Below are 22,530 nucleotides of genomic sequence, written 5' to 3'. Positions count from 1 at the left end.
AAAACCGTCTAAAAACCATCCACAGACTGTACGGCTCACCGGACCTCGACACAAGTCCGCCAGGCGGATTCGTGCCGGGGACCAGGCGCTCCTTCCCAATCCGGAAAGGATTTACTAACTAAATAAAATAGTGAAAAAAATATAAAAATTTCTTCTAGTAAATCTAAGTCAACGGCATTTTTTGGAAATTACTCAACGAGACTACGATAGTTATTGGGAAAACAACTGAACACGTAAAATATTTTAACTACCTTGGATGTACAAGGGCGTGCTGAAAAGTAATGCCCCGATTTTTCATGTAAGAACTCAAAGCTTTTAAATAAAACAAACGCTATCACACTCTACATCGTTCTTCTCCATGTCTATATATTTGCAGCACTCTGCCACTAGTGTGCTCCGAATGGTAGCGTATAACATGGCGGTGAGTGACTGAATTGTCGGTGCGTGAGAAACAGTGTGCTGTAATCGAGTCTAAAATTCGAAGAGTTCGTTCACACGTGAAGCAGCCTCTCCTTCAGCATGACAATGCCAGACTACACAGAGCGATGCAACATCTGCAGCAGTCCGACGCCTTGGGTTCACTGTCACCGATCATCTTCCATGCAATCCCGACTTTACCGCATCCGATTTCATGTGTTTCGAAAAATTAAAGAATATCTTCGAGGAATTCACTTTGAGGCTTATGAAGTGGGGCAAGCAGAGCTGAGGTTGTCGCACCTTCAACAAAGGCAAGCATTTTACAATGACGGTATCAACAGACTGGTCTCTCGTTGGGAGAAATGTGATGGTCAACAGGGTGAATATGTTGAGAAATAATCATATAGACATGCAGAATAAAGATGTAGAACGCCAATAACGTTTAACTTATTTAAAAACCTTTAAGAATTTCCATATAAAAAAATCGGAGGCATTGCTTTTCCGGGCGCCAGTAGCATATGAATACGAAGAGGACACGGATATTAATTTGAACAGATTTGTGAAACAGTTAACAGGACTTTAAAGAATAAGACATTGAGAAAAACACGACTGAAATTTTATGAAAGTCGCATTGCGAACCCTATTATATGGAAGTGAATGGCGGGTAGTGATATAAAACAAGAAAATCAAATACAGGGAATAGAAAAGAGATTTCCAGAATGGGATTTTCACTCTGCAGCGGAGTGTGCGCTGATATGAAACTTCCTGGTAGATTAAAACTGTGTGCCGGACCGAGACTCGAACTCGGGACTCGAGTTCGATTCTCGGTTTGGCACACAGTTTTAATCTGCCGGGAAGTTTCAGAAAAGAGATTGCTTAGAGCGGTAAAGGGATGTAAAAGGGTGGATAAAATACGAAATGAAGATATTCTAAAGAAGTTGAAAATTTGGAGTATGAAAGTAGAGCTAGATGAAAACAGAAATAAATGGAAGGAAGATCTAAAAGTAATGGATGCAGAGGGGCTTCCACGTCAGATAAAGAACATTAAACCAAAAGAGATCATGGCAGTCCGAGAATAGGATGGGAACCGTGAGACTGCGGACACAGTGGAACCGATATCGGCGGATTCCGCGATGACCGACATCGGTTGAAGATGGCCGATTTTTAAAAATCGGTGCGCCACTATGTACTCCATCACAATGCAGCCGATCTCATCGCCGGAACATACAAATATCGGATGATAATCGGTGAAATTCAAATCAGTTTGTTTTCTTCGGTCATATCGGCCGACATAACATGAAATATGGACTGAAAGAAACGTAAGTTTAGTCAAAGAAGGAGTTTCTGGCATCCTGTGGACGAAAAATATCGTTGTCGTGATATAGATCGCATTCAACGAACCGAACTAGCAGGTTTATTGAAAACCACAAGTAGGCAAGATCTTTATCGGTAATATTAGGTGTAAATTATATATTCAAAAAATAATTTGTTCAAGTGAGGAAGATGGCCTATCTTACCGCTTTAAGTTACTGTAGTGCATCTTTTTTGAGTTGTGGTAGGTGGACATTAACTGCTGCAAATTATTGTTACTGCTTAGTGGCGTTTTTACGCGAGCAGGGTGGTGATTCTGTTACATGAAGTGGTTAGCAAATGTGGTGTATGTGTTTCCACTTTTCAGTGCTTTATGTATTCAGAGTATCTTATTATAAACATCATGTTTGTCTTTCGCACGTATGCTGGATGACAATCATTAAAGATTAATTGGCGCACGTCTGCATAGCTTGAGATTAATTCAGCAGAACAGAGTGTTTGTAACCTTGCTTTTCAAATGCTACTCGAGGTGTGATTCGAGCTCTACCAAAAAATCCAGTTCTCACATTAAAGAACCATTCTAGCTCAAGTAAAACTAGAAGTGACACATGGATATTTAAAATCTGGCGTTTACATCTTTCCAATGTGTAGGCTTATACAACGTTCTGAAAATTATCATTACAAAGTTTTTGTATGAAACGTTGGATGTTATGGACGATACCGCACAGATTAATTTAAAGGCTAATATTTTCACTCTTGCGCTCCAAGTACTACGAAATATTAAACCTGTTCTCTACCTAATTTTGGGGCTACCGGTAGGCATCGAGCAAGTGCATTAAATGACATTGTAGTAACCCTATAGCTGATTTCCTTTGTTAAAAACTACACTCAATCTGAAATAAAACTGCCACCAGAAACCTTGTTACTTCCTTTTTTAAATCCACTGGACGGGTTTTTAAAGAGCATTGAAGTTTCCAGTACCAAAAACTGATTATCTGAATATATTGCTAGTATTGCACTAATTTTCACTATTTATAGAATAAAGAGAGCAGCTGTGAAACGACGAATGTACCTTTTATTAATTAAATGATAAACGCTTACTCACGCACAGATTTTACCCATGCATCATGCACTGTATAGAAACATCGACTACTTTCACCACGTTCATTAAACATACGCTCATTGGCAAAACCATTATACACCGAAGTCGGACATCCCACCACTGTACCATAATGAACCGTAATCGGAACAACGTGTTTTGGAGAATTTGTTAATGCGATGTATCACAGAAACTACGTGTTTTCGTAATATACACATATAAATATGAAAAACATCGAATACGGCATGTTAAGCTTCAAAGGTGGCGGCCCGTTCTGGCGCTAATCGATGGTGGGAAAAAGAAAGTGGCGGGGAAACATTGAACCGTTTCAAACTTTTGCCGCATGGCGTTTTTCCGTTCATCTCATATATTCCTAAAACTTGACTGGTAATCCCAGGAACTAAAGATAGATTACAAAGTACTCGCCACGTTCTTTTCGAGGCAGATAGAGTTTATTCACAAACAGTCGGCGTCTTTTTCATAGCAAACGTCGCGCTGCAGCACTTGTCTGCAAATACAGAGGCGTCGTGGTGTCCATTCCACCCTTGGGGGATGAAGTCTAACGTAGAATACACTGACGGAGAAAAAATCCCAACGCCCAGAAGGAACTGTGTGACACAAACGAAAATTTGTAGGCGTCTTTCTACATCTGAAAGATGATGTCTATTCAAATTTCTAGTAGCGCAGCGCCAGTATGGGGATGCAAATCAGGTTTGCTTTAAATAAACGCTGTAACGGCCTTGAGTATTAATTACATTTGAGATTGGAGATCGTGAGGTGATGTTACTCAAAAATGCTTTTAACGTGACAAAGACGCCATTATCAACACGTCACTGTGTTTGAACGAGGTCGTGTAATAGGTCTACGAGAAACTCAATGTTCCTTCTGCGAAGCCGTAGAAAGAGTTGACAGGAATGTAGCCACTGATTGGCTAAATGATTGTTGGCAGCGGTTGTCACGAGAACGGACAGTCGCAAGAAGACCGGGATCCGGACGGCCACGTGGCACTACCGAGATGGTTCTGGCGAATCTTACTGCATCTGCAGCAGCAATTTGAGCAGCAGTTGCAACCACAATGACGCAACTTACTGTTAAAAATCTGTTATTTCAAGGACAGGTCCAAGCCAGACGCCTTGAACGACACATCCCATGCCATGCGGCTTTTCGCGAATGATGCTGTAGTATACAGAGAAGTTGCAGCATTAGAAAATTGTAGCGAAATGCCGGTAGATCTGCAGCAGATAGGCACTTGGTGCAGGGAGTGGCAACTGACCCTTAACATAGACAAATGTAATGTATTGCGAATACATAGAAAGAAGGATCCTTTATTGTATGATTAAATGATAGCGGAACAAACACTGGTAGCAGTTACTTCCGTAAAATATCTGGGAGTATGCGTACGGAACGATTTGAAGTGGAATGATCATATAAAATTAATTGTTGGTAAGGTGGGTACCAGGTTGAGATTCATTGGGAGAGTCCTTAGAAAATGTAGTCCATCAACAAAGGAGGTGGCTTACAAAACACTCGTTCGACCTATACTTGAGTATTGCTCATCAGTGTGCGATCGGGTTGACGGAGGAGATAGAGAAGATCCAAAGAAGAGCGGCGCGTTTCGTCACAGGGTTATTTGGTAACCGTGATAGCGTTACGGAGATGTTTAGCAAACTCAAGTGGCAGATTCTGCAAGAGAGGCGCCGTGCATCGCGGTGTAGCTTGCTCGCCAGCTTTCGAGAGGGTGCGTTTCTGGATGAGGTATCGAATATATTGCTTTCCCCTACTTATACCTCCCGAAGAGATCACGAATGTAAAATTAGAGAGATTCGAGCGCGCACGGAGGCTTTCCGACAGTCGTTCTTCCCGCGAACCATACGCGACTGGAACAGAACAGGGAGGTAATGACCGTGGCACGTAAAGTGCCCTCCACCACACACCGTTGAGTGGCTTGCGAAGTATAAATGTAGATGTAGATGTAGATCCCAAACCACTGCCGCTTGCGACTTTACTGCTGTCAGGCAAGAGCTCATAGGAAGGAAGGGTGGAGGTCTGTTGCGTTTCCTGATGAAAGCTGGTTCTGCGTCGGTGGAATGATTGGCTGCGTTTTGGTTAGAAAAAGGCCATTTCAGGCCTGCAGTCAGCATGTCTGCATGCTAGACATACTGGACCTCAGCCTAGGGTTATGCTCTGGAGAAAAAAATGTTCAAATGTGTGTGAAATCTTATGGGACTTAACTGCCAAGGTCATCAGTCCCTAAACTTACACACTACTTAACCTAAATTATCCTAAGGACAAACACACACCCACGCCCAAGGGAGTACTCGAACCTCCGCCGGGACCAGCCGCACAGTCCATGACTAAAGCGCCTTAGACTGCTTGTGCTCTGGAGAGCTCCTTCGCAAGACAGCAGGGGTAATCTCATGGTTGTCCCACACACCATGGCTGCAGATCTGTACGTCAGTCTGGTGATTCGACCTGTAGTGCTGCCATTCATGAGCAGCATCCCGGGCGGTGTTTTCCAACAGGATAACGTTCGCCCACATACCAGTGTTGCAACCCAATATGCTCAACAGAAGTCTACATGTCGCCTTGGCCTGCTCGATCACCAAATCTGTCTCCAATCGAACACATATGGGACATCTTCGGACGACAACTTTAGCGAGATCTACAACCAGCATTAACCGCTCCTGCACTAACCGACAAGTGGAAGAGATATGGAATTCCATCCCGCAAACTGACATCTGGCACCTGCACAACACAGTGCATGCACGTTTGCTTGCTTCCATGCAATATTCTGTCGGTTACACAGGTTATTAGTGTACCAGCGAACCACATTTGCAATAACTTACCTCGCGCTTACATTAACATATGATCTTGCAACGTGAATCACTTAAATATGTTACCTAATGAAATGTATTCCGGAAATCTTATTACTCTACATTAATTATCTTTGGTGTTGCGATTTTTTTTTTGGTCAGTGTAGATTCTAACCTAACCTCTTTGACCCCGCCAGAAACTGACAAAGGCGATGGGAAGCGTTGTGACCAAGTGGTCGCCCGGTGTTATCGGTCGACATCTGGCGACAACGTCTGGCGACCGTTGTCGGTGCCACTGCGGACGCAGCCTAAAAGACCGCATAGGCCTAATACGGAAAGTGCAGAAGTACACTACTGGGCATTAAAATTGCTACACCACGAAGACGACGTGCTACAGACGCGAAATTCAACCGACAGGAAGAAGATGCTGCGATATGCAAATAATTAGCTTTTCAGAGCATTCACACAAGTTGGCGCCGGTGGCGACACCTACAACGTGCTGACATGAGGAAAGTTTCCAACCGATTTCTCATACACAAACAGCAGTTGACCGGCGTTGCCTGGTGAAATGCTGTTGTGATGCCTCGTGTAAGGAGGAGAAATGAGTACCATCACGTTTCCGACTTTGATAAAGGTCGGATTGAACCTATCGCGATTGCGGTTTATCGTATCGCGACACTGCTGCTCGCGTTGGTCGAGATCCAATGACTATTAGCAGAATATGGAATCGGTGCGTTCGGGAGGGTAATACGGAACGCCGTGCTGGATCCCAACGGCCTCGTATTACTAGCACTCGAATTGACAGGCATCTTATCCGCATGGCTGTAAAGGATCGTGCAGCCAAGTCTCGATCCCTGAGTCAACAGATGGGGACGCTTGCAAGACAACTACCATCTGCACGAACAGTTCGACGAAGTTTGCAGCAGCATCGACTATCAGCTCGGAGACCGTGGCTGCGTTTACCCTTGACGCTGCATCACAGACAGGAGCACCTGCGATGGTGTACTCGACGACGAACCTGGGTGCACGAATAGCAAAACGTCATTTTTTCGGATGAATCCAGGCTCTGTTTACAGCATCATGATGGTCGCATCCGTGTTTGGAGACATCGCGGTGAACGCACACTGGAAGGCTGTATACGTCATCGCCATACTGGCGTATCATTCGGCGTGATGGTATGGGGTGCCATTCGTTACTCGTCTCGGTCACCTCTAGTTCACATTGACGGTACTTTGTGAACAGTGGACGTTACATTTCAGATGTGTTACGACCCGCGGCTCTGCCCTTCATTCGATTCCTGCGAAACCTTACATTTCAGCACGATAATGCACGACAGCATGTTGCAGGTCCTGTACGGGCCTTTCTGGATACAGAAAATGTTCGACTTCTGCCCTGGCCAGCACATTCTCCAGATCTCTCACCAATTGAAAACGTCTGGTCAACGGTGGCCGAGCAACTGGCTCGCCACAATACGCCAGTCACTACTCTTGATGAACTGTAGTATCGTGTTGAAGCTGCATGGGCGTACACGATATCCAAGCTCTGTTTGACTCAATGACAGACGTATCAAGGCCATTATTACGGCCAGAGGTGGTTGTTCTGGGTACTGATTTCTCAGGATCTATGCACCGAAATTGCGTGAAAATGTAACCACATGTCAGTTCTAGTATAAGACATTTGTCCAATGAATACCCGTTTATCACCTGCATTTCTTCTTGGTATAGCAATTTTAATGGCCAGTAGTGTAGAAGACCGAATTCTGGGTGAAATCACCCCCATGCAGACACCTACGGATGGCCGGAAGCCAGCCAGCCGATCACGCGGGCGTTTCGGAAGCAAAAGGTAGCCGTCGCGAAAGGTTGTCGCCGCGGCAGGGGAAGTGGCAGTCAGCTGTTAAGCAGAGGGTCAGGTGGCGGGGCGCGTGCGCAGCGCGCATGCGCACCGGGCCGGAGAGGACCCTCGGCGGCGAGGTGGCGGTCAGTAGCGTCGCGGACGCGGACGCGGGAGGGTGCGCTGCTTCGCGAGATGCGGGCGCCGTGCCTGCTGGCGCGCCGCTCCACGCTGGCGGCCGGGCTGGCGCTGGCGGCCGCCGCCGCGCTGCTGCTCACGCTGTGGGCCGCCGCCGCCGACGACGCCTTCCTGCGCTCCGTGCTGGCCGGCGCGGGCGCCGCCTTCTCCGACGTGACGGGCGTCGGCGCCTCCGCCGACGGCATCGCGTGCTACGAGCGCGGCGGCGCCGCCTCCGACGACGCCGCGCCCGGCTCCGTCTCCCCGACGGCGGACGATTCGTGGGCGCTGCCCGACGTGGGCGCGGAGCCGGCCGAGCACGCGGGAGCCGCCATCTTCTTCCACGAGACGTCGTGCGCGTCGGCGACGGACGGCGAGGTGACGCTGACGCCGCGGCAGGCGTGCGCCGTGGAGTCGGCGGCGCGCGCCAACCCGCACCTGGCCGTCTACCTGCTGATGGCGGCGGCGCCCGCGGCCGCCAACGCGTCGTGGTCGCGCGCGGCGCGCCAGCTGCGCCACTACGGCAACGTGCGGCTGCGCCGCGTCAGCCTGGAGCGCTACGTGCGCGGCACGCCGCTCGCCGGCTGGTACCGCGGCGGCGCGCTGCGAGCCTCGCGCTGGCCGCGCTCGCACGCCTCCGACGTGCTGCGCTTCCTCACGCTCTACAAGTTCGGCGGCACCTACCTCGACCTCGACGTCGTCGTCACCAGGTGCGTGCCTGCCGGTTCGCGTACAGCGCACACGTTAAACCTTCTCGTAGATAAACTTCTGCATCTACTACGCAAACCACCGTGAAGCGCACGGCAGAGGCTACGAGCTGTTGTATCAGTTATTAGGGTTTATTCACTTACCACTCACGTACGGAGCGCGGGAAGACTGATTGTTCGAATGCGTCTGTGCGTGGTTTAATTATTCCAATTTATCCTCGTGATTACTATGTGAGCGATACGTAGGGACTTCTGCTACATTTCTAAACATCATTTAGAGGTGGTTCTTGAAATTTTGTTTTCTTCGGATAGTTTACGTTTATCTGTAAGATTCTGCCGGTGCAGTTCTTTCGGTATATCCCATGGATTAAACAAACCCGTGACCATTCGTGCTGCGTTCTCTGTATAGGATCAATATCCCCTGTTAATCCTATTTGGTATGGTACCACGAACGTGAACAATATTCTAGAGCCGGCCGCACGAGTAACACGTAAGCAATCTCCTTTGTAGACTGATTGCACTTCCCCGCGCGGGATTAGCCGAGCGGGTGCCGGCACGGCAGCTCAGCATGTTCGGTCAGAGGGGTAGCTGCCCTCTGTATTAAAAAAAAAAATAATAAATAAAAAACCTGAGTTAATGGATCAACGACGAACTGGAACGGATGTCTTGCGACATCCGCTCCGAGCAGATGCAACGAACGATAACGAACAAAATGAGATTAAAAAAAAAATAAAAAAAGTGGTCTAAGGCGCTGCAGTCATGGATGTGCGGCTGGTCCCGGCGGAGGTTCGAGTCCTCCCTCGGGCGTGGGTGTGTGTGTTTGTCCTTAAGATGATTTAGGTTAAGTAGTGTGTAAGCTTAGGGACTGATTATGTCTCTACATCTACTTTTGATCTTTATTAAATTCCTTTTTATTTTTTATTTATTTATTTTTTTTTTTTTTAAAAAAAGATGGAAATTTTCGGCGAACTGTCTGTGCTGGACGACCGTACAAGCACGTGAGGTCAATGATTTTGTTAGTTTATAAATTGAGATAACAGAAAATATATCGACGCAACAAAAAGATTTTATAGCTTCTCCAACTTTTCTTGGGCAATGTTGATCAGTTACTTCTCCATGTTTGGAACACTGATCCTCTTGAATGTTTGGAATGCAGACCATCTAAGTCTGATTCTGTAGTCAAAAGTAATTTCACTTGATAAATGAAAAACATTAGAGCTCTGACGGTTACTGTAGATGTGGAGGTAAGAGCTTTCTGGCGTGAATACTTACGCAGAACTTAAAAAAAAAGGCTACTGAAATTGAGACTGAGACACTTTTTTCGTTAAAGAGAGGAAGGAAGACGAAGATTTTCATCGATGAAATTGACTGGGGTATTAGTGGAACACCTGACACTCATAGATGAAACAGATGAACAAACTGTTTCAATAAGAGATTTTTGGCATGATCCCAACAAGATTGTTTCTCATATGGATCGTGACACCATTAAGAAAATGATCAAAACTTTTCCTGATCACACGAGTCATAATCTCATCAAAGAAATACAAATGTTGAAGTCAGTGAGTACTGCTACTTTTCTGGACTGGACAAAGACAACAGAAAACAAGGGGCTTCCATTTCTTCTCCTAAATGAAATTTACAATCCAAAACTTCGTATTGCACTCAGGATTTTCATTACCCTGCGAATGACTGTTGCTTCAGCTGAGAGAGGATTTAGTAAATTACATTAATCAAAAAATCATTTACCAATAATTTTAAACCAATAGATACTTAGTCAGCTAGCACAGTTATCAGTAGAACATGAACTTGCTTCAAAAATGAGCTTCACTGATGCACAAATGAAAGATTCTATAGTTGCCCGAAACTGTTTAGCTGGCATTGACAAATTCAAAAAGACTTTTAAAATCAGTATAATGAATTATGCTACAAACGTTTTTCAGTGAATATTGGGTTTGTTTCTTTTAGTAGCTGTTATTATTAACATTGCGCCTACTATTATTTATATATAACGCTACATTCAATACATAAATAAATTGTTCACAGTGTTCCATGCAGGCAGAATTTAATTACCAGGAAAACAATGTACTGAAGAATCAGTATTTGTGATATTTAACTTATGAGCTAAGAAAGTTTGAAGGCCCTTGAAATCTATGGGCCGCCCTGCTAAATTTTCCAGGATAGACACAAGTTGCACTTATTGTTTTTTATTTAACAAGAGCATCATCAGAAACTCTGGAATTTATAATTTAAAGTACAGTAGTTGGCTATTAAATCAAAGACTTAAATCACTCAATAAAACGTACTGAGTGCGACTTGTGGCCGCCCTGAAAAACTTTAATTTCAGCAATCGCTGTTTACCCTGTAGGCAATGCCTTCTCTCTCTAAAGGTGTGTATTTTTTGTGTTTAAAAATGCTGGAGTATAGCGTGGAATATCGAGAGAGCATTAAAGCTGATAGAGTTTTAACGTGAACGGGAATTTTAATGGGCCCTTAAGAAATGCGGTTGCAAAACCGAACTGAAAAGACTAGACGCTTGGAGGGGAATAACTCGGCTATTACTTAGTGATATGCGAGATGTTGAAAAGAAAACGGTATCTTTATTGATATCTTTTCGCCGTGAATGACAAAGAGAAAAAAAACTGGGAGTGACTATTAACGTTCTGCTGCAATTACATTTCTCCTAAAAAGGGTGTTATCTTTTGGAAATTTTAGGGCCTACACAATTCAATAAAAGTTCGAAATCTCTGGCTCTCATTTGGGAAAAAAATATGAAATAGCCCATACACTAATTCAGTTTTCAGATCAGACATTAATTTGTTCTCACCACACTCCTCCCTACATTTTAAAAGCAGGCGTCTTCCAGAGTCGTTTCTTCTTCTTCTTTCTCTGATGCTGAGCTCCTTGTACTAAAATAAATGCTCCACTTGCGACGACTGCTAAATCCTCCTCTTCCCTCACAGTATCGGCCGGCGAAATTGTAATTAAAATGATACTTTATAACGATAACGAAACGGGAACAACGTCGGCAAGTTATCGGAGTCAAATGCAAATTCACATAGCCGAATCCCTTGGCCCCAAGCTCTTCGTTTGGTGTGGATGAGAGGCCGAACGCAATTGCATCGGCGACCAACGTTCGGCTGAATTCAGACTTTGTCGTTCGTTGGCCTCCATTGGCCTAATGTGCACACGGCGATAAATTTACTTAAATCCACAAATATTATAAAAATGGATCTACGTATACACGGTGGCCAGAAACAGTCTGAAAAGATTGTAAGTATGCTGCGGGAGAGATAGGGCTGAGAAATAATTCTTAAGAAAACAAATTCGAGGCGTTGCTCGTTCCCGAATTATTTAGCATCCAAGTTAGCCAATCGGGTGGTCGTACGAGCAAATTCAACCAGCCTGTTAGAGACAAGAGTCGACAAACGCGTTATTTGTTTGGTCTGCTCAAGCCGAACAAACTTAGCTTTTGTTCATCTAGTTTAAATGTACCATTTCGGGAAAAGGTACATTTTAAATAGCAATGGGCATTGGAACACGTGGTAACTCACGGGCTCACAGATACCTATGCATTACTGCATTTAAGCGCGGTCAAGTGTTTGAATTTGCGCTCGCGACGACCTGATTTGTTATCTTAGATGGTAAATAAATTGGATCGGCCTACAATTTTTTCTTAACAATTGTTTCTCAGCACAACCGCCCCTCAACGCCCATATAAGCATTTCAGACTGTTTCTGATCACCCTGTACTATATGTGTATGTATGTATTTATGTTCCACGTCTCCGAAACCACTGGATAGACTTCAACCAAAATTGGTATACGTATCACTCACTTTCTGAAAAGAATCACTTTGGGAGTAAGAATGACGTAGCTATAAAAAAAATTCAGCATTTGAGAATGAGAGACACTTAGTGACGTGCAGCGAACTTCGCATAATTTCAGACCTTTACGAAATTTTTTCTAGTTGACAAGCCGCACAAAATGATGAAACGAAAAAAAAAAAATATATATTTATCGCTTACTATATTTTGGCTGTTCATGCAGTAAAACTGAAGGATCAGACATGATGTTTTGATCTATTATTCATCACTATTAACTATATTCACGACACATTTTGCAGACAATATTCATATATACCACTGGATGTACTTGCCAAATTATACTATTGTATGACGCATAGTTCAGGGAGATTTTGTGTTATAAACACTGAAATACCTGAAAAACCTACGTATCAAACGTTACTTTTAAATTTGTTACTTACCTGCTAATAACTAGCAACAAAAAAATTTCACAGACGATATTCGTTTATGCCGTTGAATGAACCTTCAAAGCTGTATCAATGTACGACACGTAATTCCATTCACAACATACGCCGCAACACCCTCGAATGTACCTGTAAATTATATCATTGTACGACGCATAGTTCAGGTCATATGACGTGGAAAAGAAACTGCAGGATGAAATTCAATACAGATACAGGTGAAATATGTGTACAAATATGAGTGAAATATGTTAAATATGTGTGAAATATGTGAGACATGTGCATACTCTGGCAACGGCGCAGGTAAGAAGCTCTTCCTAAACCCTTGAATCAGTTTCAACCAATCTCGGTAACCGCATTCCTTACTATTTAGAAAGAAATACTGTGGGGGTAAGAACCACCAGCCAGCTCTTGGGGTAGGGGTGATAACATAATGATTTAGCGAGATGGTAGGGTGTAAGAGATGGACTGAGGGGAGGAAGGGCGAAATGAATAGAGATAGAGAAGGAAAAGGAGATGAACAGAGAGAGGGGCTGTGAGGAGAATGATAGAGAGGGGGGGGAAGAGAAGAGCGCAGGTAGCAGGGGTGAGGAGATGAATTTAGAGGGGGAAAGAGGACATGAATTAACAAGGGGAAAGGAGGTGATAGAGTGGGGAGGCGCAGATGAGCAGAGGGGAAGGGAGTAGCAGATGGACAGAGGGGTGAGGAACAGATGGAAAGGGAGAAGGGCAGAAGAAAGTGGAAGCAGAGTGGTGGGAGGAGGAGATGGAAAGAGGGGCAGGGAGATGGACTAAAAAAAGATTGGAATGAATAAGTACCTGTGCAGCGTCGGGTACTCAACTAGTGCATGTTATAAGAACGACTACTAACCATTAATTTAAGGACGTTTTTGTTTGACACATTTTATTGTTCCTTGCCATTAGTGGTATCGAACTTCCATTCATCATCAGGTTGTTGCATTACAAGACGAAAAGTGAAAGAGATGCTGTGTGTTTCGCGGCCATGGTTCCATTGAGCGTGTCGCGATACCTTTTAGGAATTGCAGAGTTGTTATTTTCCGTGTAAAGCAATGTTGTGATGATAAACGCAACGCAAAGCTATAAAAACAATCTCGAACAGAGTAAAAGGTGGGCCATCATTAGCACTTTTACATCTAGCCTTGTGATTTCACCTTAATTTCACGTATTCTACATGCAATGATGGCTTACAAGCTTATAAGTAAATGTGTTAAACAAAACGTCTGTAAATTAATAGTTGTAGTTGTTTTTATAGCCGGCCAGAGTGGCCGAGCGGTTCTAGACGCTGCAGTCTGGAACCGCGCGATCGCATCGGTCGCAGGTTCGAATCTGCCTCAGGCATGGATGTGTGTGATGTCCTTAGGTTAGTTAGGTTTAAGTAGTTCTAAGTTCTAGGGGACTGATGACCACAGCAGTTGAGTCCCATAGTGCTCAGAGCCATTTGAACAATTTTTTTGCCTTCCTCTTTCTTGTAAACTGGCTTACGTAGCCAGCTAAAAATAACTTTTCCGTTTAAGGTGGATTGCGAAACATTGGGTAACATGGCATTTTTCCATAGAGGTCGAAGATTCGTAAGTGACCGAACCTTTGAATTTGTAGTGATGTTCGCATCACAACACTAGAACAATAAATATGTCGTTTTATCGCTCATTACTAATGCCTCTTGTTTCTTAGAAAGAAGTTCAATAAGCAGCGCAAAAATTTTAATCATTTATTCAACAGCACAAAAGGGGCGTTCAATAAGTAATGCAACACTTATTTTTTCCATCCAATTTCTGTTGTGGGACATACTGGGATGTTTTTGCTTCAGCCCCTATAGTTTATGTAGTTCCCATAGGTGACGGCGCTATACGTACCCTTCAAAATGGCGTCTGTAAAGGAGCCGCGTTCCCAACAGTTTCTTTTGGCGGAAAACCAGTGTCGCATACATTCATAGGCACTTGTAGAATGTCTATGAAGACCCGGCAGTGAACAAAAGTATGTTCTGTTGTTGGCGGGGCCTTGGCATCTTCGCCAACAAGGTCGCGCAAACTTGTCCGATCTCCCACGTGCCAGCCGGCCGCACACAGCCGTGACTCCAATGATGTTGGAACATGCGGACACTCTCATTCATAATCAAACACCTCGCTGCACAACTGGATGTCTCGGGTGGTAATGCTGACACACTCATCCACCAGCTAGGGTACTCAAGAGTGTGTTTCCGCTGGGTTCCTCGCCGCCTAACACAAGACAGTAAGAAACAACAAATGACCAGCTGCGCAGAATTGCTTGCGCGCTATGACGTTGATCGAGACAATTTTTTGTCGAACATCGTCACAGGCGATGAAACATGGGTTCATCAATTCGAACCGGAAACAAAACGGCAATCCATAAAGTGGCGCCACACCACCTCTCCTCCGAAGAAAAACTTCATAGCCGGACCCTCAGCTGGGGAAGTTATGGCGAGGGTCCGCTCGTACTTTGAAGGGGCTTGATGCCCTTCCTCATGGTGCAGCGATCAACTCGGAAGCGTATTGTGCTATCCCTAGGAAACTGAAGAAACGACTTCAGCGTGTTCAAATGGTTCAAATGGCTCTGAGCACTATGGGACTTAACATCTGTGGTCATCAGTCCCCTTGAACTTAGAACTACTTAAACCTAACCTAAGGACAACACACACATCCATGCCCGAGGCAGGATTCGAACCTGCGACCGTAGTCAGCGTGTTCGACGCCACAAAACTGGAGACGAACTTCTCCAATACAACGCGAGGCTTCACATGAGTCGCCGTACCCGAGAGGAACTCACAAAACGTCATTGGACTGTTCTTCTTTATCCATCCGACAGCCAGGTTCTCGCACTTCCGACTTCAATATGCTTGACCCATTGAAGAATGCACTCCGCGGGAAGCAGTACGTGGTTGATGGGTAGTTTATTGATACAGCAAGGCTTTGTCTCCGACGTGGACCAGTCGAGTGGTACCAAGCGGCAATGTGGCGTAAGGCCGTCGCATTGAACGGAGAATATGTCGAAAAATAGGTTTCTGTAGCCAAATGAGTTGGGAATAATATGGTGTATTGGAATCTTGAATAAAACCGGCCTGCTTTCACAAAAAAAGAAGTGTTGCGTTACTTATTGAATCCACCTCATATTATGAAAGATATCAAAGCAGATTTCAAATGTAGCCTAAAAAAATTTCATTTGTATAACTGCTTTTATACTACAGACGAACCTTTAAACAGTAACCGATAGTCTTTGTAACTAAAAACCTGCTCGTGCAGCCTAATACGTGGTGTGCTAACTTGCAAGACGAATGTGAACCAGACTTGGACTGAATGCGTGCAGTGGATGAAAGAGCGTCGGTCTGAAGCAGCGACCAGCCTGATTATGGTTTTTAGATTGTTTTTCATGCACGTTTAGCGAAATGCTGGGCTGGTTCCCAGTCTCCGCGTCAAAGCATAGAATACTTAGTTAAAATACGACAGCACACAGGCGGATGGCGCACACAAATGCCGTCCCTTAGGTTAAGAAATGATTATGTTGAGGCGGAAGGCGTCCGTCCACAAAGATGAAATAACTAATATACATTTTCCAAATCACGAAAAAAAACCTACTCCGTATGCAGAGGCAAAAGCTAGGAAAGAGTGCTCAGAGGTGTTGTGTAGCTAAAGAAACTAAAATTATGAGGGGCGTTAAAAACAATTCCATTCGAAGGCCTACAGTCCAGAACCGGTATGCAAATCTGGCAAATCGCCGTGAGCATTGAGGCAGTCATCCGACCGACGTACCAGGTTGAACATACCCGTCTGGTAAAACGCCATGACCTTCTGCGTGAAGAAGGCCGTAGCTGTCTGTTACACATCTCCGTCCGACAGGAATCGTCCACCCTCAATGGCCTTTTTTAAGGGACTGAAGGCGTGATATTCCCATGGAGATAGATCAGGACTATATGGCGGGTGCCTGAGTGTGTTCCATCCCAGTTGGTCTGCAATGGATGAGGCTAGCATTCCAGATCGACCGACGCCTTGTGATGGATCGTAACCAGCACGGAACTTTGCGCACTATTCCCGCAATGATGGTTTTCAATAGGCGTGCTGTCCCATACACATTCATTCACCGATGGATGTCTACTGGTGGTTGTCTTTCGGGAACCGAGAAGAGAATAACAACACGTTGGGCATGTTTAAACACATTTGATAATAACGTCGCCACAGTTCACGTTTCCGCATTTACCGCACGGAGTTCAAAAAGACACGAATGCCACACCAACCCCTTGTCTACGTGTCGGTACTTATATATCCGCATCGGAGTCACGCAACGTTGCATATGCGTTGCAGCAACGCCCTCAAAAGGAAAGTTTTTGATCGTCCCATATAAGTGAATCAAAAGCTACAAGAATAGTGTTAAAGACTAATTTGTTCATTATTGTTGAATATAAGCAATATTCTATTTGTTGTGCCGTAAATGGCCAGCGTGTAGCTGTAAGACTTTTCAGGAACACATAGTCTGTAAACAAACTTGTTCCGCAACTTATCGATAAAAATCATGCAAATGAATTACACAAAATGTAACTAGCAACAGAGCAATATATCTTGTATTCACTACGAATTTATTGTTGTTAATACATAATCTTATGAGTAATGTTTGGCGCTTCAGTCTGGAACCGCGCGACCGCTACGGTCGCAGGTTCGAATCCTGCCTCGAGCATGGATGTGTGTGATGTCCTTAGGTTAGTTAGGTTTAAGTAGTTCTAAGTTCTAGGGGACTGATGACCTCAGATGTTAAGTCCCATAGTGCTCAGAGCTATTTGAACCATTTGTAACTACAACAATTTCGCACTTCTCTAGCACTAAATGGCGTGCGTTCTGCATAGACGGAGATATGAATGCTTTACCGTGTCGGCAGTGTGGGCATTATGCAAAACTTGCCTCTGATCACGTTTCTCTGAACATCAAGGAGTAAGATACTTTTCGATATGTTAAGATGGAATCTATTTTCATCTTGACGGCTCACGAAAGGAATCAACCACATTTTTTCCAATAGAAGCATGCTCCTTTACAGAAACGGAATAGTTTTTGTTGAGACAATACAATTATTTCGTAGCTGCGAAGCTGTGACACTCTGATGATTTGCAGAATCCTGTCAACTAATGGTCAAGGGAAAACAAATTATCAGTGTCTGTGTCGAACTAAAAGACAGTTGAAATGAAAAAGTACGACCGGCAGCTGTGGGCGAGCGGTTATAGGCGCTTCAGTCTGGAACCGCGCTGCTGCTACGGTCGCAGATTCGAATCCTGCCTCGGGTATGGATGTGTGTGATGACCTCAGATATTAAGTCCCATAGTGCTTAGAGCCATTTGAATCTTTTGAAAAAGTACATTCCTTCACTCTGTATAGGGATACGAGCTAAAAGATGTACACCAGGTGCTGTGAGTCGATATTTTTGAGATCATTGAGGTATACATTGACGGAAAAATATCGCAATACCAAAAAATAATCCATTTAGAGCAATTAAATTTCTGGAGTAGATTTGTCTAGGTAACATATTTAAGCGATTAAAATTGCAAGATCACAGGTTAATTTAACGCGAGATAAGCCATTGCGAAGGTGAAATGCTGATACATTAATAACCGGTGTAACCGTCACAATGTTGAATGCAAGCATGTAAATGTGCATGCATTGTGTTGTACAGGTACTGGATGTGTTTGTGGGATGGGGTTCCAAGCCTCTTGCACTTGGTCGCTCAATACAGAGACGGTTAATGCTTCTCGTGAACATGTCGCTCAATACAGGGACAGTTAATGCCTTTCGTGAACACGCTCGAGTTGTCTTCCGCTGATGTCCCATATGTGCTCGATTGGAGACAGAAGTGGTGATCGAACAGGCCAAGACAACACGTCGATAGTCTGTAGAGTATGTCGGATTACAACAGCGGTGTATGGGCGAACGTTATCCTGTTGGAAAACACCCCCTGGGATGCTGTAATGGCAGCACAACACGTCGAGTCGCCAAATTGACGCATAGATTTGCAGTTAGCGTGCGTGAGATAGCCACGAAAGTGCTCCTGCTGTCATACGAAATCCCACCCCAGATTATAAATCCAGGTGTATGTCCAGTGTGTCTAGCATGCAGACACGTTGGTTGCAGGCACTCAAACGGCCTCCTTCAAACCAACTGCATCGAGGCAGAAACAGCTTTCATCAGGAACCTCCACCCTTCCTTCCAGTGAGCTCTCGCTTGACACCACTGAAGTCGCAAATGGCAGTGGTTTGGAGCCGGTAGGATGCACGCTTCAAGGTGTCTGGGTTGTTGAAGTAACCGATTTGAAACAGTTCGTTGCGTCACAGTGGTGCCGACTGCAGTTCGAATTGCTGCTGAAGATGCAGTACGATGCGCCAGAGGCACGCGCCGAATGCGAACGTCTTCCTTCTCTGTAGTGTAATGTGGCCGTCCGGAACCTGGTCTTCTTGCGGCCGTAAGTTCTCGTGATCACTGCTGCCATCAATCACGTACAGCGGCTACAGTCCTGCCAAGTCTTTCTGCAACATAGCAGAACGAATATCCGCTTCCCGTTGTCCTATTACACGAGCTCGTTCAAACTCAGTGAGATGTTGAGAATGGTGCCTTTGTCGCCTTAAATCAGGGCCGGTCAGGGCGTGTCACACTTCACGTGTGCAGCGTACGCAGTCCGAAGGCAGGGCGAGGCCTGGCTGTCACTCGGCTTTGTTCGGCCCTTCTCGGAAGTACCCGGTGCAGCGCGACATTCATTTAGCAGTGTGGTGTGGCATTTTGCGGTCGGCTGAGCTCGCTGAGTTAGGCAGAATTGTGATATCACCGCTGTTTACCCTCCGCTATTTGTTCATGGTATGAAGAACGTTCACAGGTCCAGAGCTGTTTGCACAAAAAGAGGCAGCTTAGCGACCTATAGACACAATCATTTAAAAAGAACGAGAATGACAGAAGAGAGAGAGAAGAGAATTGTCAAATCCCACAGGCGATGAGTTCTGCTTATTCGCTGCGAAACGACTTTATAGTATCACCCAGAAAGAATTTATATTTTTAGGAGACAATGAAAGAGCAAAAAATTACGACGATCTACAGATGGGATTCATTGTTCACTACATCAAGAAGCACTCTGTGTTAAATTTGCAGGCATGGAGCACTTGTAGAAAGTGATGGGACGAATAATAAAATTTCTGAAGTCACGCCCATTATTTCATTTTGAGTTGCATTTCTCAATGGAAAGTAAGGAAGAGTTTGTAGCCCTCTTTTATTATTGTAGAATACATTGGTTAACTCAAGGCGTATGCCCGGAACGATTTTTCGATTTAAATTTCGCTATTGTTGAATTTACGAAGAAAAAAAAATCGTAGGAACTAAAATTAGGCCAGCCGGAATCGATTACAGACTTCATTCACATTTCAAGCGGACTTTACCGCACACTGTCCACAATAAGACACTGCGAGGTAGCTTGTTTCTAATTTGATGGAGATGCATGTAAAAAGAAATTCTGACAAAGACAATCCAGTTACGTAAGCTCACTGGCGTTAAAGAAAGTGCAAAGCCTGAAGAATTCATTGTGCCCGTGTAAGAATTACAACGATAGTATTATAAGTATTTTGAGGATACTGTCAGTCTTACACCTACTTTCGTGCTGTTTTCGAGACCGTTTGTCGTTTCAGTTGAAAGCATCCCTGTGCATGTGCAGATGTAACAGATTGAGCTACAAAGTAATTCCAGTTTTTAATTACAAATCTTTTTATGTTAAAACTACCCAGAACATCTACAAGGCATTCCTCAGGTAGATTCTCCAAGTCGCCATACTGAGTGAGGTTGCAAAAGTGCTCCAATCTTTCGATCGACATTTCTGTGTGAAAGACCTTTTTTCGATTATGAAACTTAAGTAGGTCACAATTACATGAGTGCAAAACTCTGAACTTGTATTAGCCTGCCCGTATGTCGACAGTTTGTACCAGATAAAAATTGTATTATGTCTTCAGTGCGCCAAAAATAATTAATTGATACTGAAAACTTATTTTGTTTTTTTAATCTATGTTGTTGAGAAATGTGAAATGCAAAACCAAGTTGTATGCAGTAGCCACTGTACTGCATTTTATGGGGACCGATGACCCCAGCTGTTTGCTCCCATAAGCCCTCACCACAAATTTCCAATTTCCACTGTCATTTATATGCGGCGCTTTCGCTGTGGTCCCCTCTTCCCCCACTCTACTGCCAATACCACCACCGACGCGCTCATAGAGCGTGGCGTGGCAGTGGGGGAAGAGAGACGGAGTGCTTTGGTTGTCGGGCCCGGGCTTGGCCCGCGACTCGAAATCTTGCCCACCCCTGCCGTAAAGGCATTCTTGTCTAACATCAACTCACTATGTCCAGCCTTAAAGGTAACTAACGCTCACGACCGTTACGCGCCGTATTTGAAGCAAACCTGGTTTGCACCCTCATAGTGGCGCTGCCAGGGCCAGTCTTATGCGGCTGGCGCGAAATTTGAATAGACATCATCTTTCAGTTGTAGAGACACGCCTACTATATTTCGTATATGCGCACCACTCCTTCTTGGTGTTGAGAATTTCTTTCTGTCAGTGTGGAAATAAAATCCATTGGCGAGTTTCAGGCCCACTTGGGATATAGGATTCTGCCGAAATTACAATTTAAGTGGCGATTTATTTTCTCTAGACTTGTTTATCCTTTTTTCCTTCAAAGAAGTATCATCAGTGACGAATTGTGAGTAAGACCTACACTTCTCTTTCAGCCACGTGAAAGTGTGCTTCTTTTGTCAAAACACAGCAGAGTTTACAAAAATCCATCTCACTAACATTCTAAACCGTGAAACAGCGAAAAAACCCAGTCTCGGTATAAAAGAAGAAGTGTAATTTTTACACTTTTCTTGTTGCAAAACCCACAGCAATTCTCGTGTCACCAGCTATCGACGGCCCTTATAAAATTACACTACTTCATTGAAAAATAATCTGTCTATCGCAGTATAAGATAATTTCACATATTAACGATGTTGCGAAATACTCTCCTCTTTGCGGACTGTCACTTGGCAAAATCTCGTATCGATGTCTCACAGACCTTTATGAGATACAGGTGTCGGGCAAGTACGTAATGCCGCGAGAAATGCATGCTTGAACATTCCTGGAGATGCTAGCTGAGACTGCTTGTTGCACTGTTGTATTTGGCCACAAACGGTATCTGTGCAATGCCCTCAACGTTGCAGATGTCAGTCGTGGAAAGATCACTGTTTGTGTATTTGCGAGTGCAACATGTCGGAGCCTAGCGACTTCTAAGTGGGTACATTTATTGGTGCTCGTATAGTAGGTGCTTCCGAAACGAAGGTAGCTGACGTGTTTGGTGCTTCAGAGGCACCACATCGAAGATATTCACAGCATAAAGGGAAAGAGAAAAAACATCGTCCGCCAAGTCACAACGCGGACGGAAGTGCGTGTTCAGTGTTCGTGACGGACAGTCATTGAAGAGGAATGTAATGACTCTGGCAGCCCGCAGCTCGTGGTCGTACGGTAGCGTTCTCGCTTCCCGCGCCCGGGTTCCCGGGTTCGATTCCCGGCGGGGTCAGGGATTTTCTCTGCCTCGTGATGACTGGGTGTTGTGTGATGTCCTTAGGTTAGTTAGGTTTAAGTAGTTCTAGGGGACTGATGACCATAGATGTTAAGTCCCATAGTGCTCAGAGCCATTTGAACCATTTGATGACTCTGGCAGCACCAAAACAACATGAGGGGAGCGCCACAAGTTGGGAATATCAAGGAGAGCTGGAATTTCAAAACCACTCATCAGTGATGCTAACAAAAAAAGGTGGCGCCGAAGCCATTACAACCCGGTTCATGAAGCAATGGAAGAATGTCATTATGGATGGATGAGTCTTGTTTCACACTGTTTCCAACA

At 44.6% G+C, this 22,530-nt stretch overlaps 1 protein-coding gene across 1 annotated transcript in view; it reads left to right on the top strand.

Annotated features, from left to right (window-relative positions):
* The first annotated feature begins 7,665 nt into the window (after positions 1 to 7,665).
* LOC124594397 (lactosylceramide 4-alpha-galactosyltransferase-like) overlaps positions 7,666 to 22,530 on the top strand; it is a 390,788-nt gene continuing 375,923 nt past the window's right edge. The window contains exon 1 of the mRNA XM_047132766.1: positions 7,666 to 8,357. Within this exon, the coding sequence (XP_046988722.1) occupies positions 7,666 to 8,357 (692 nt within the window). The remainder of the gene's footprint in view (positions 8,358 to 22,530) is intronic.

This window comes from Schistocerca americana, chromosome 2 (genome assembly GCF_021461395.2).
Source record: "Schistocerca americana isolate TAMUIC-IGC-003095 chromosome 2, iqSchAmer2.1, whole genome shotgun sequence".
Taxonomy (NCBI): domain Eukaryota; kingdom Metazoa; phylum Arthropoda; class Insecta; order Orthoptera; family Acrididae; genus Schistocerca; species Schistocerca americana.
The sequence above is the reverse complement of the archived record's forward strand: the minus strand, read 5'-3'. Positions and strand labels throughout refer to the sequence as shown.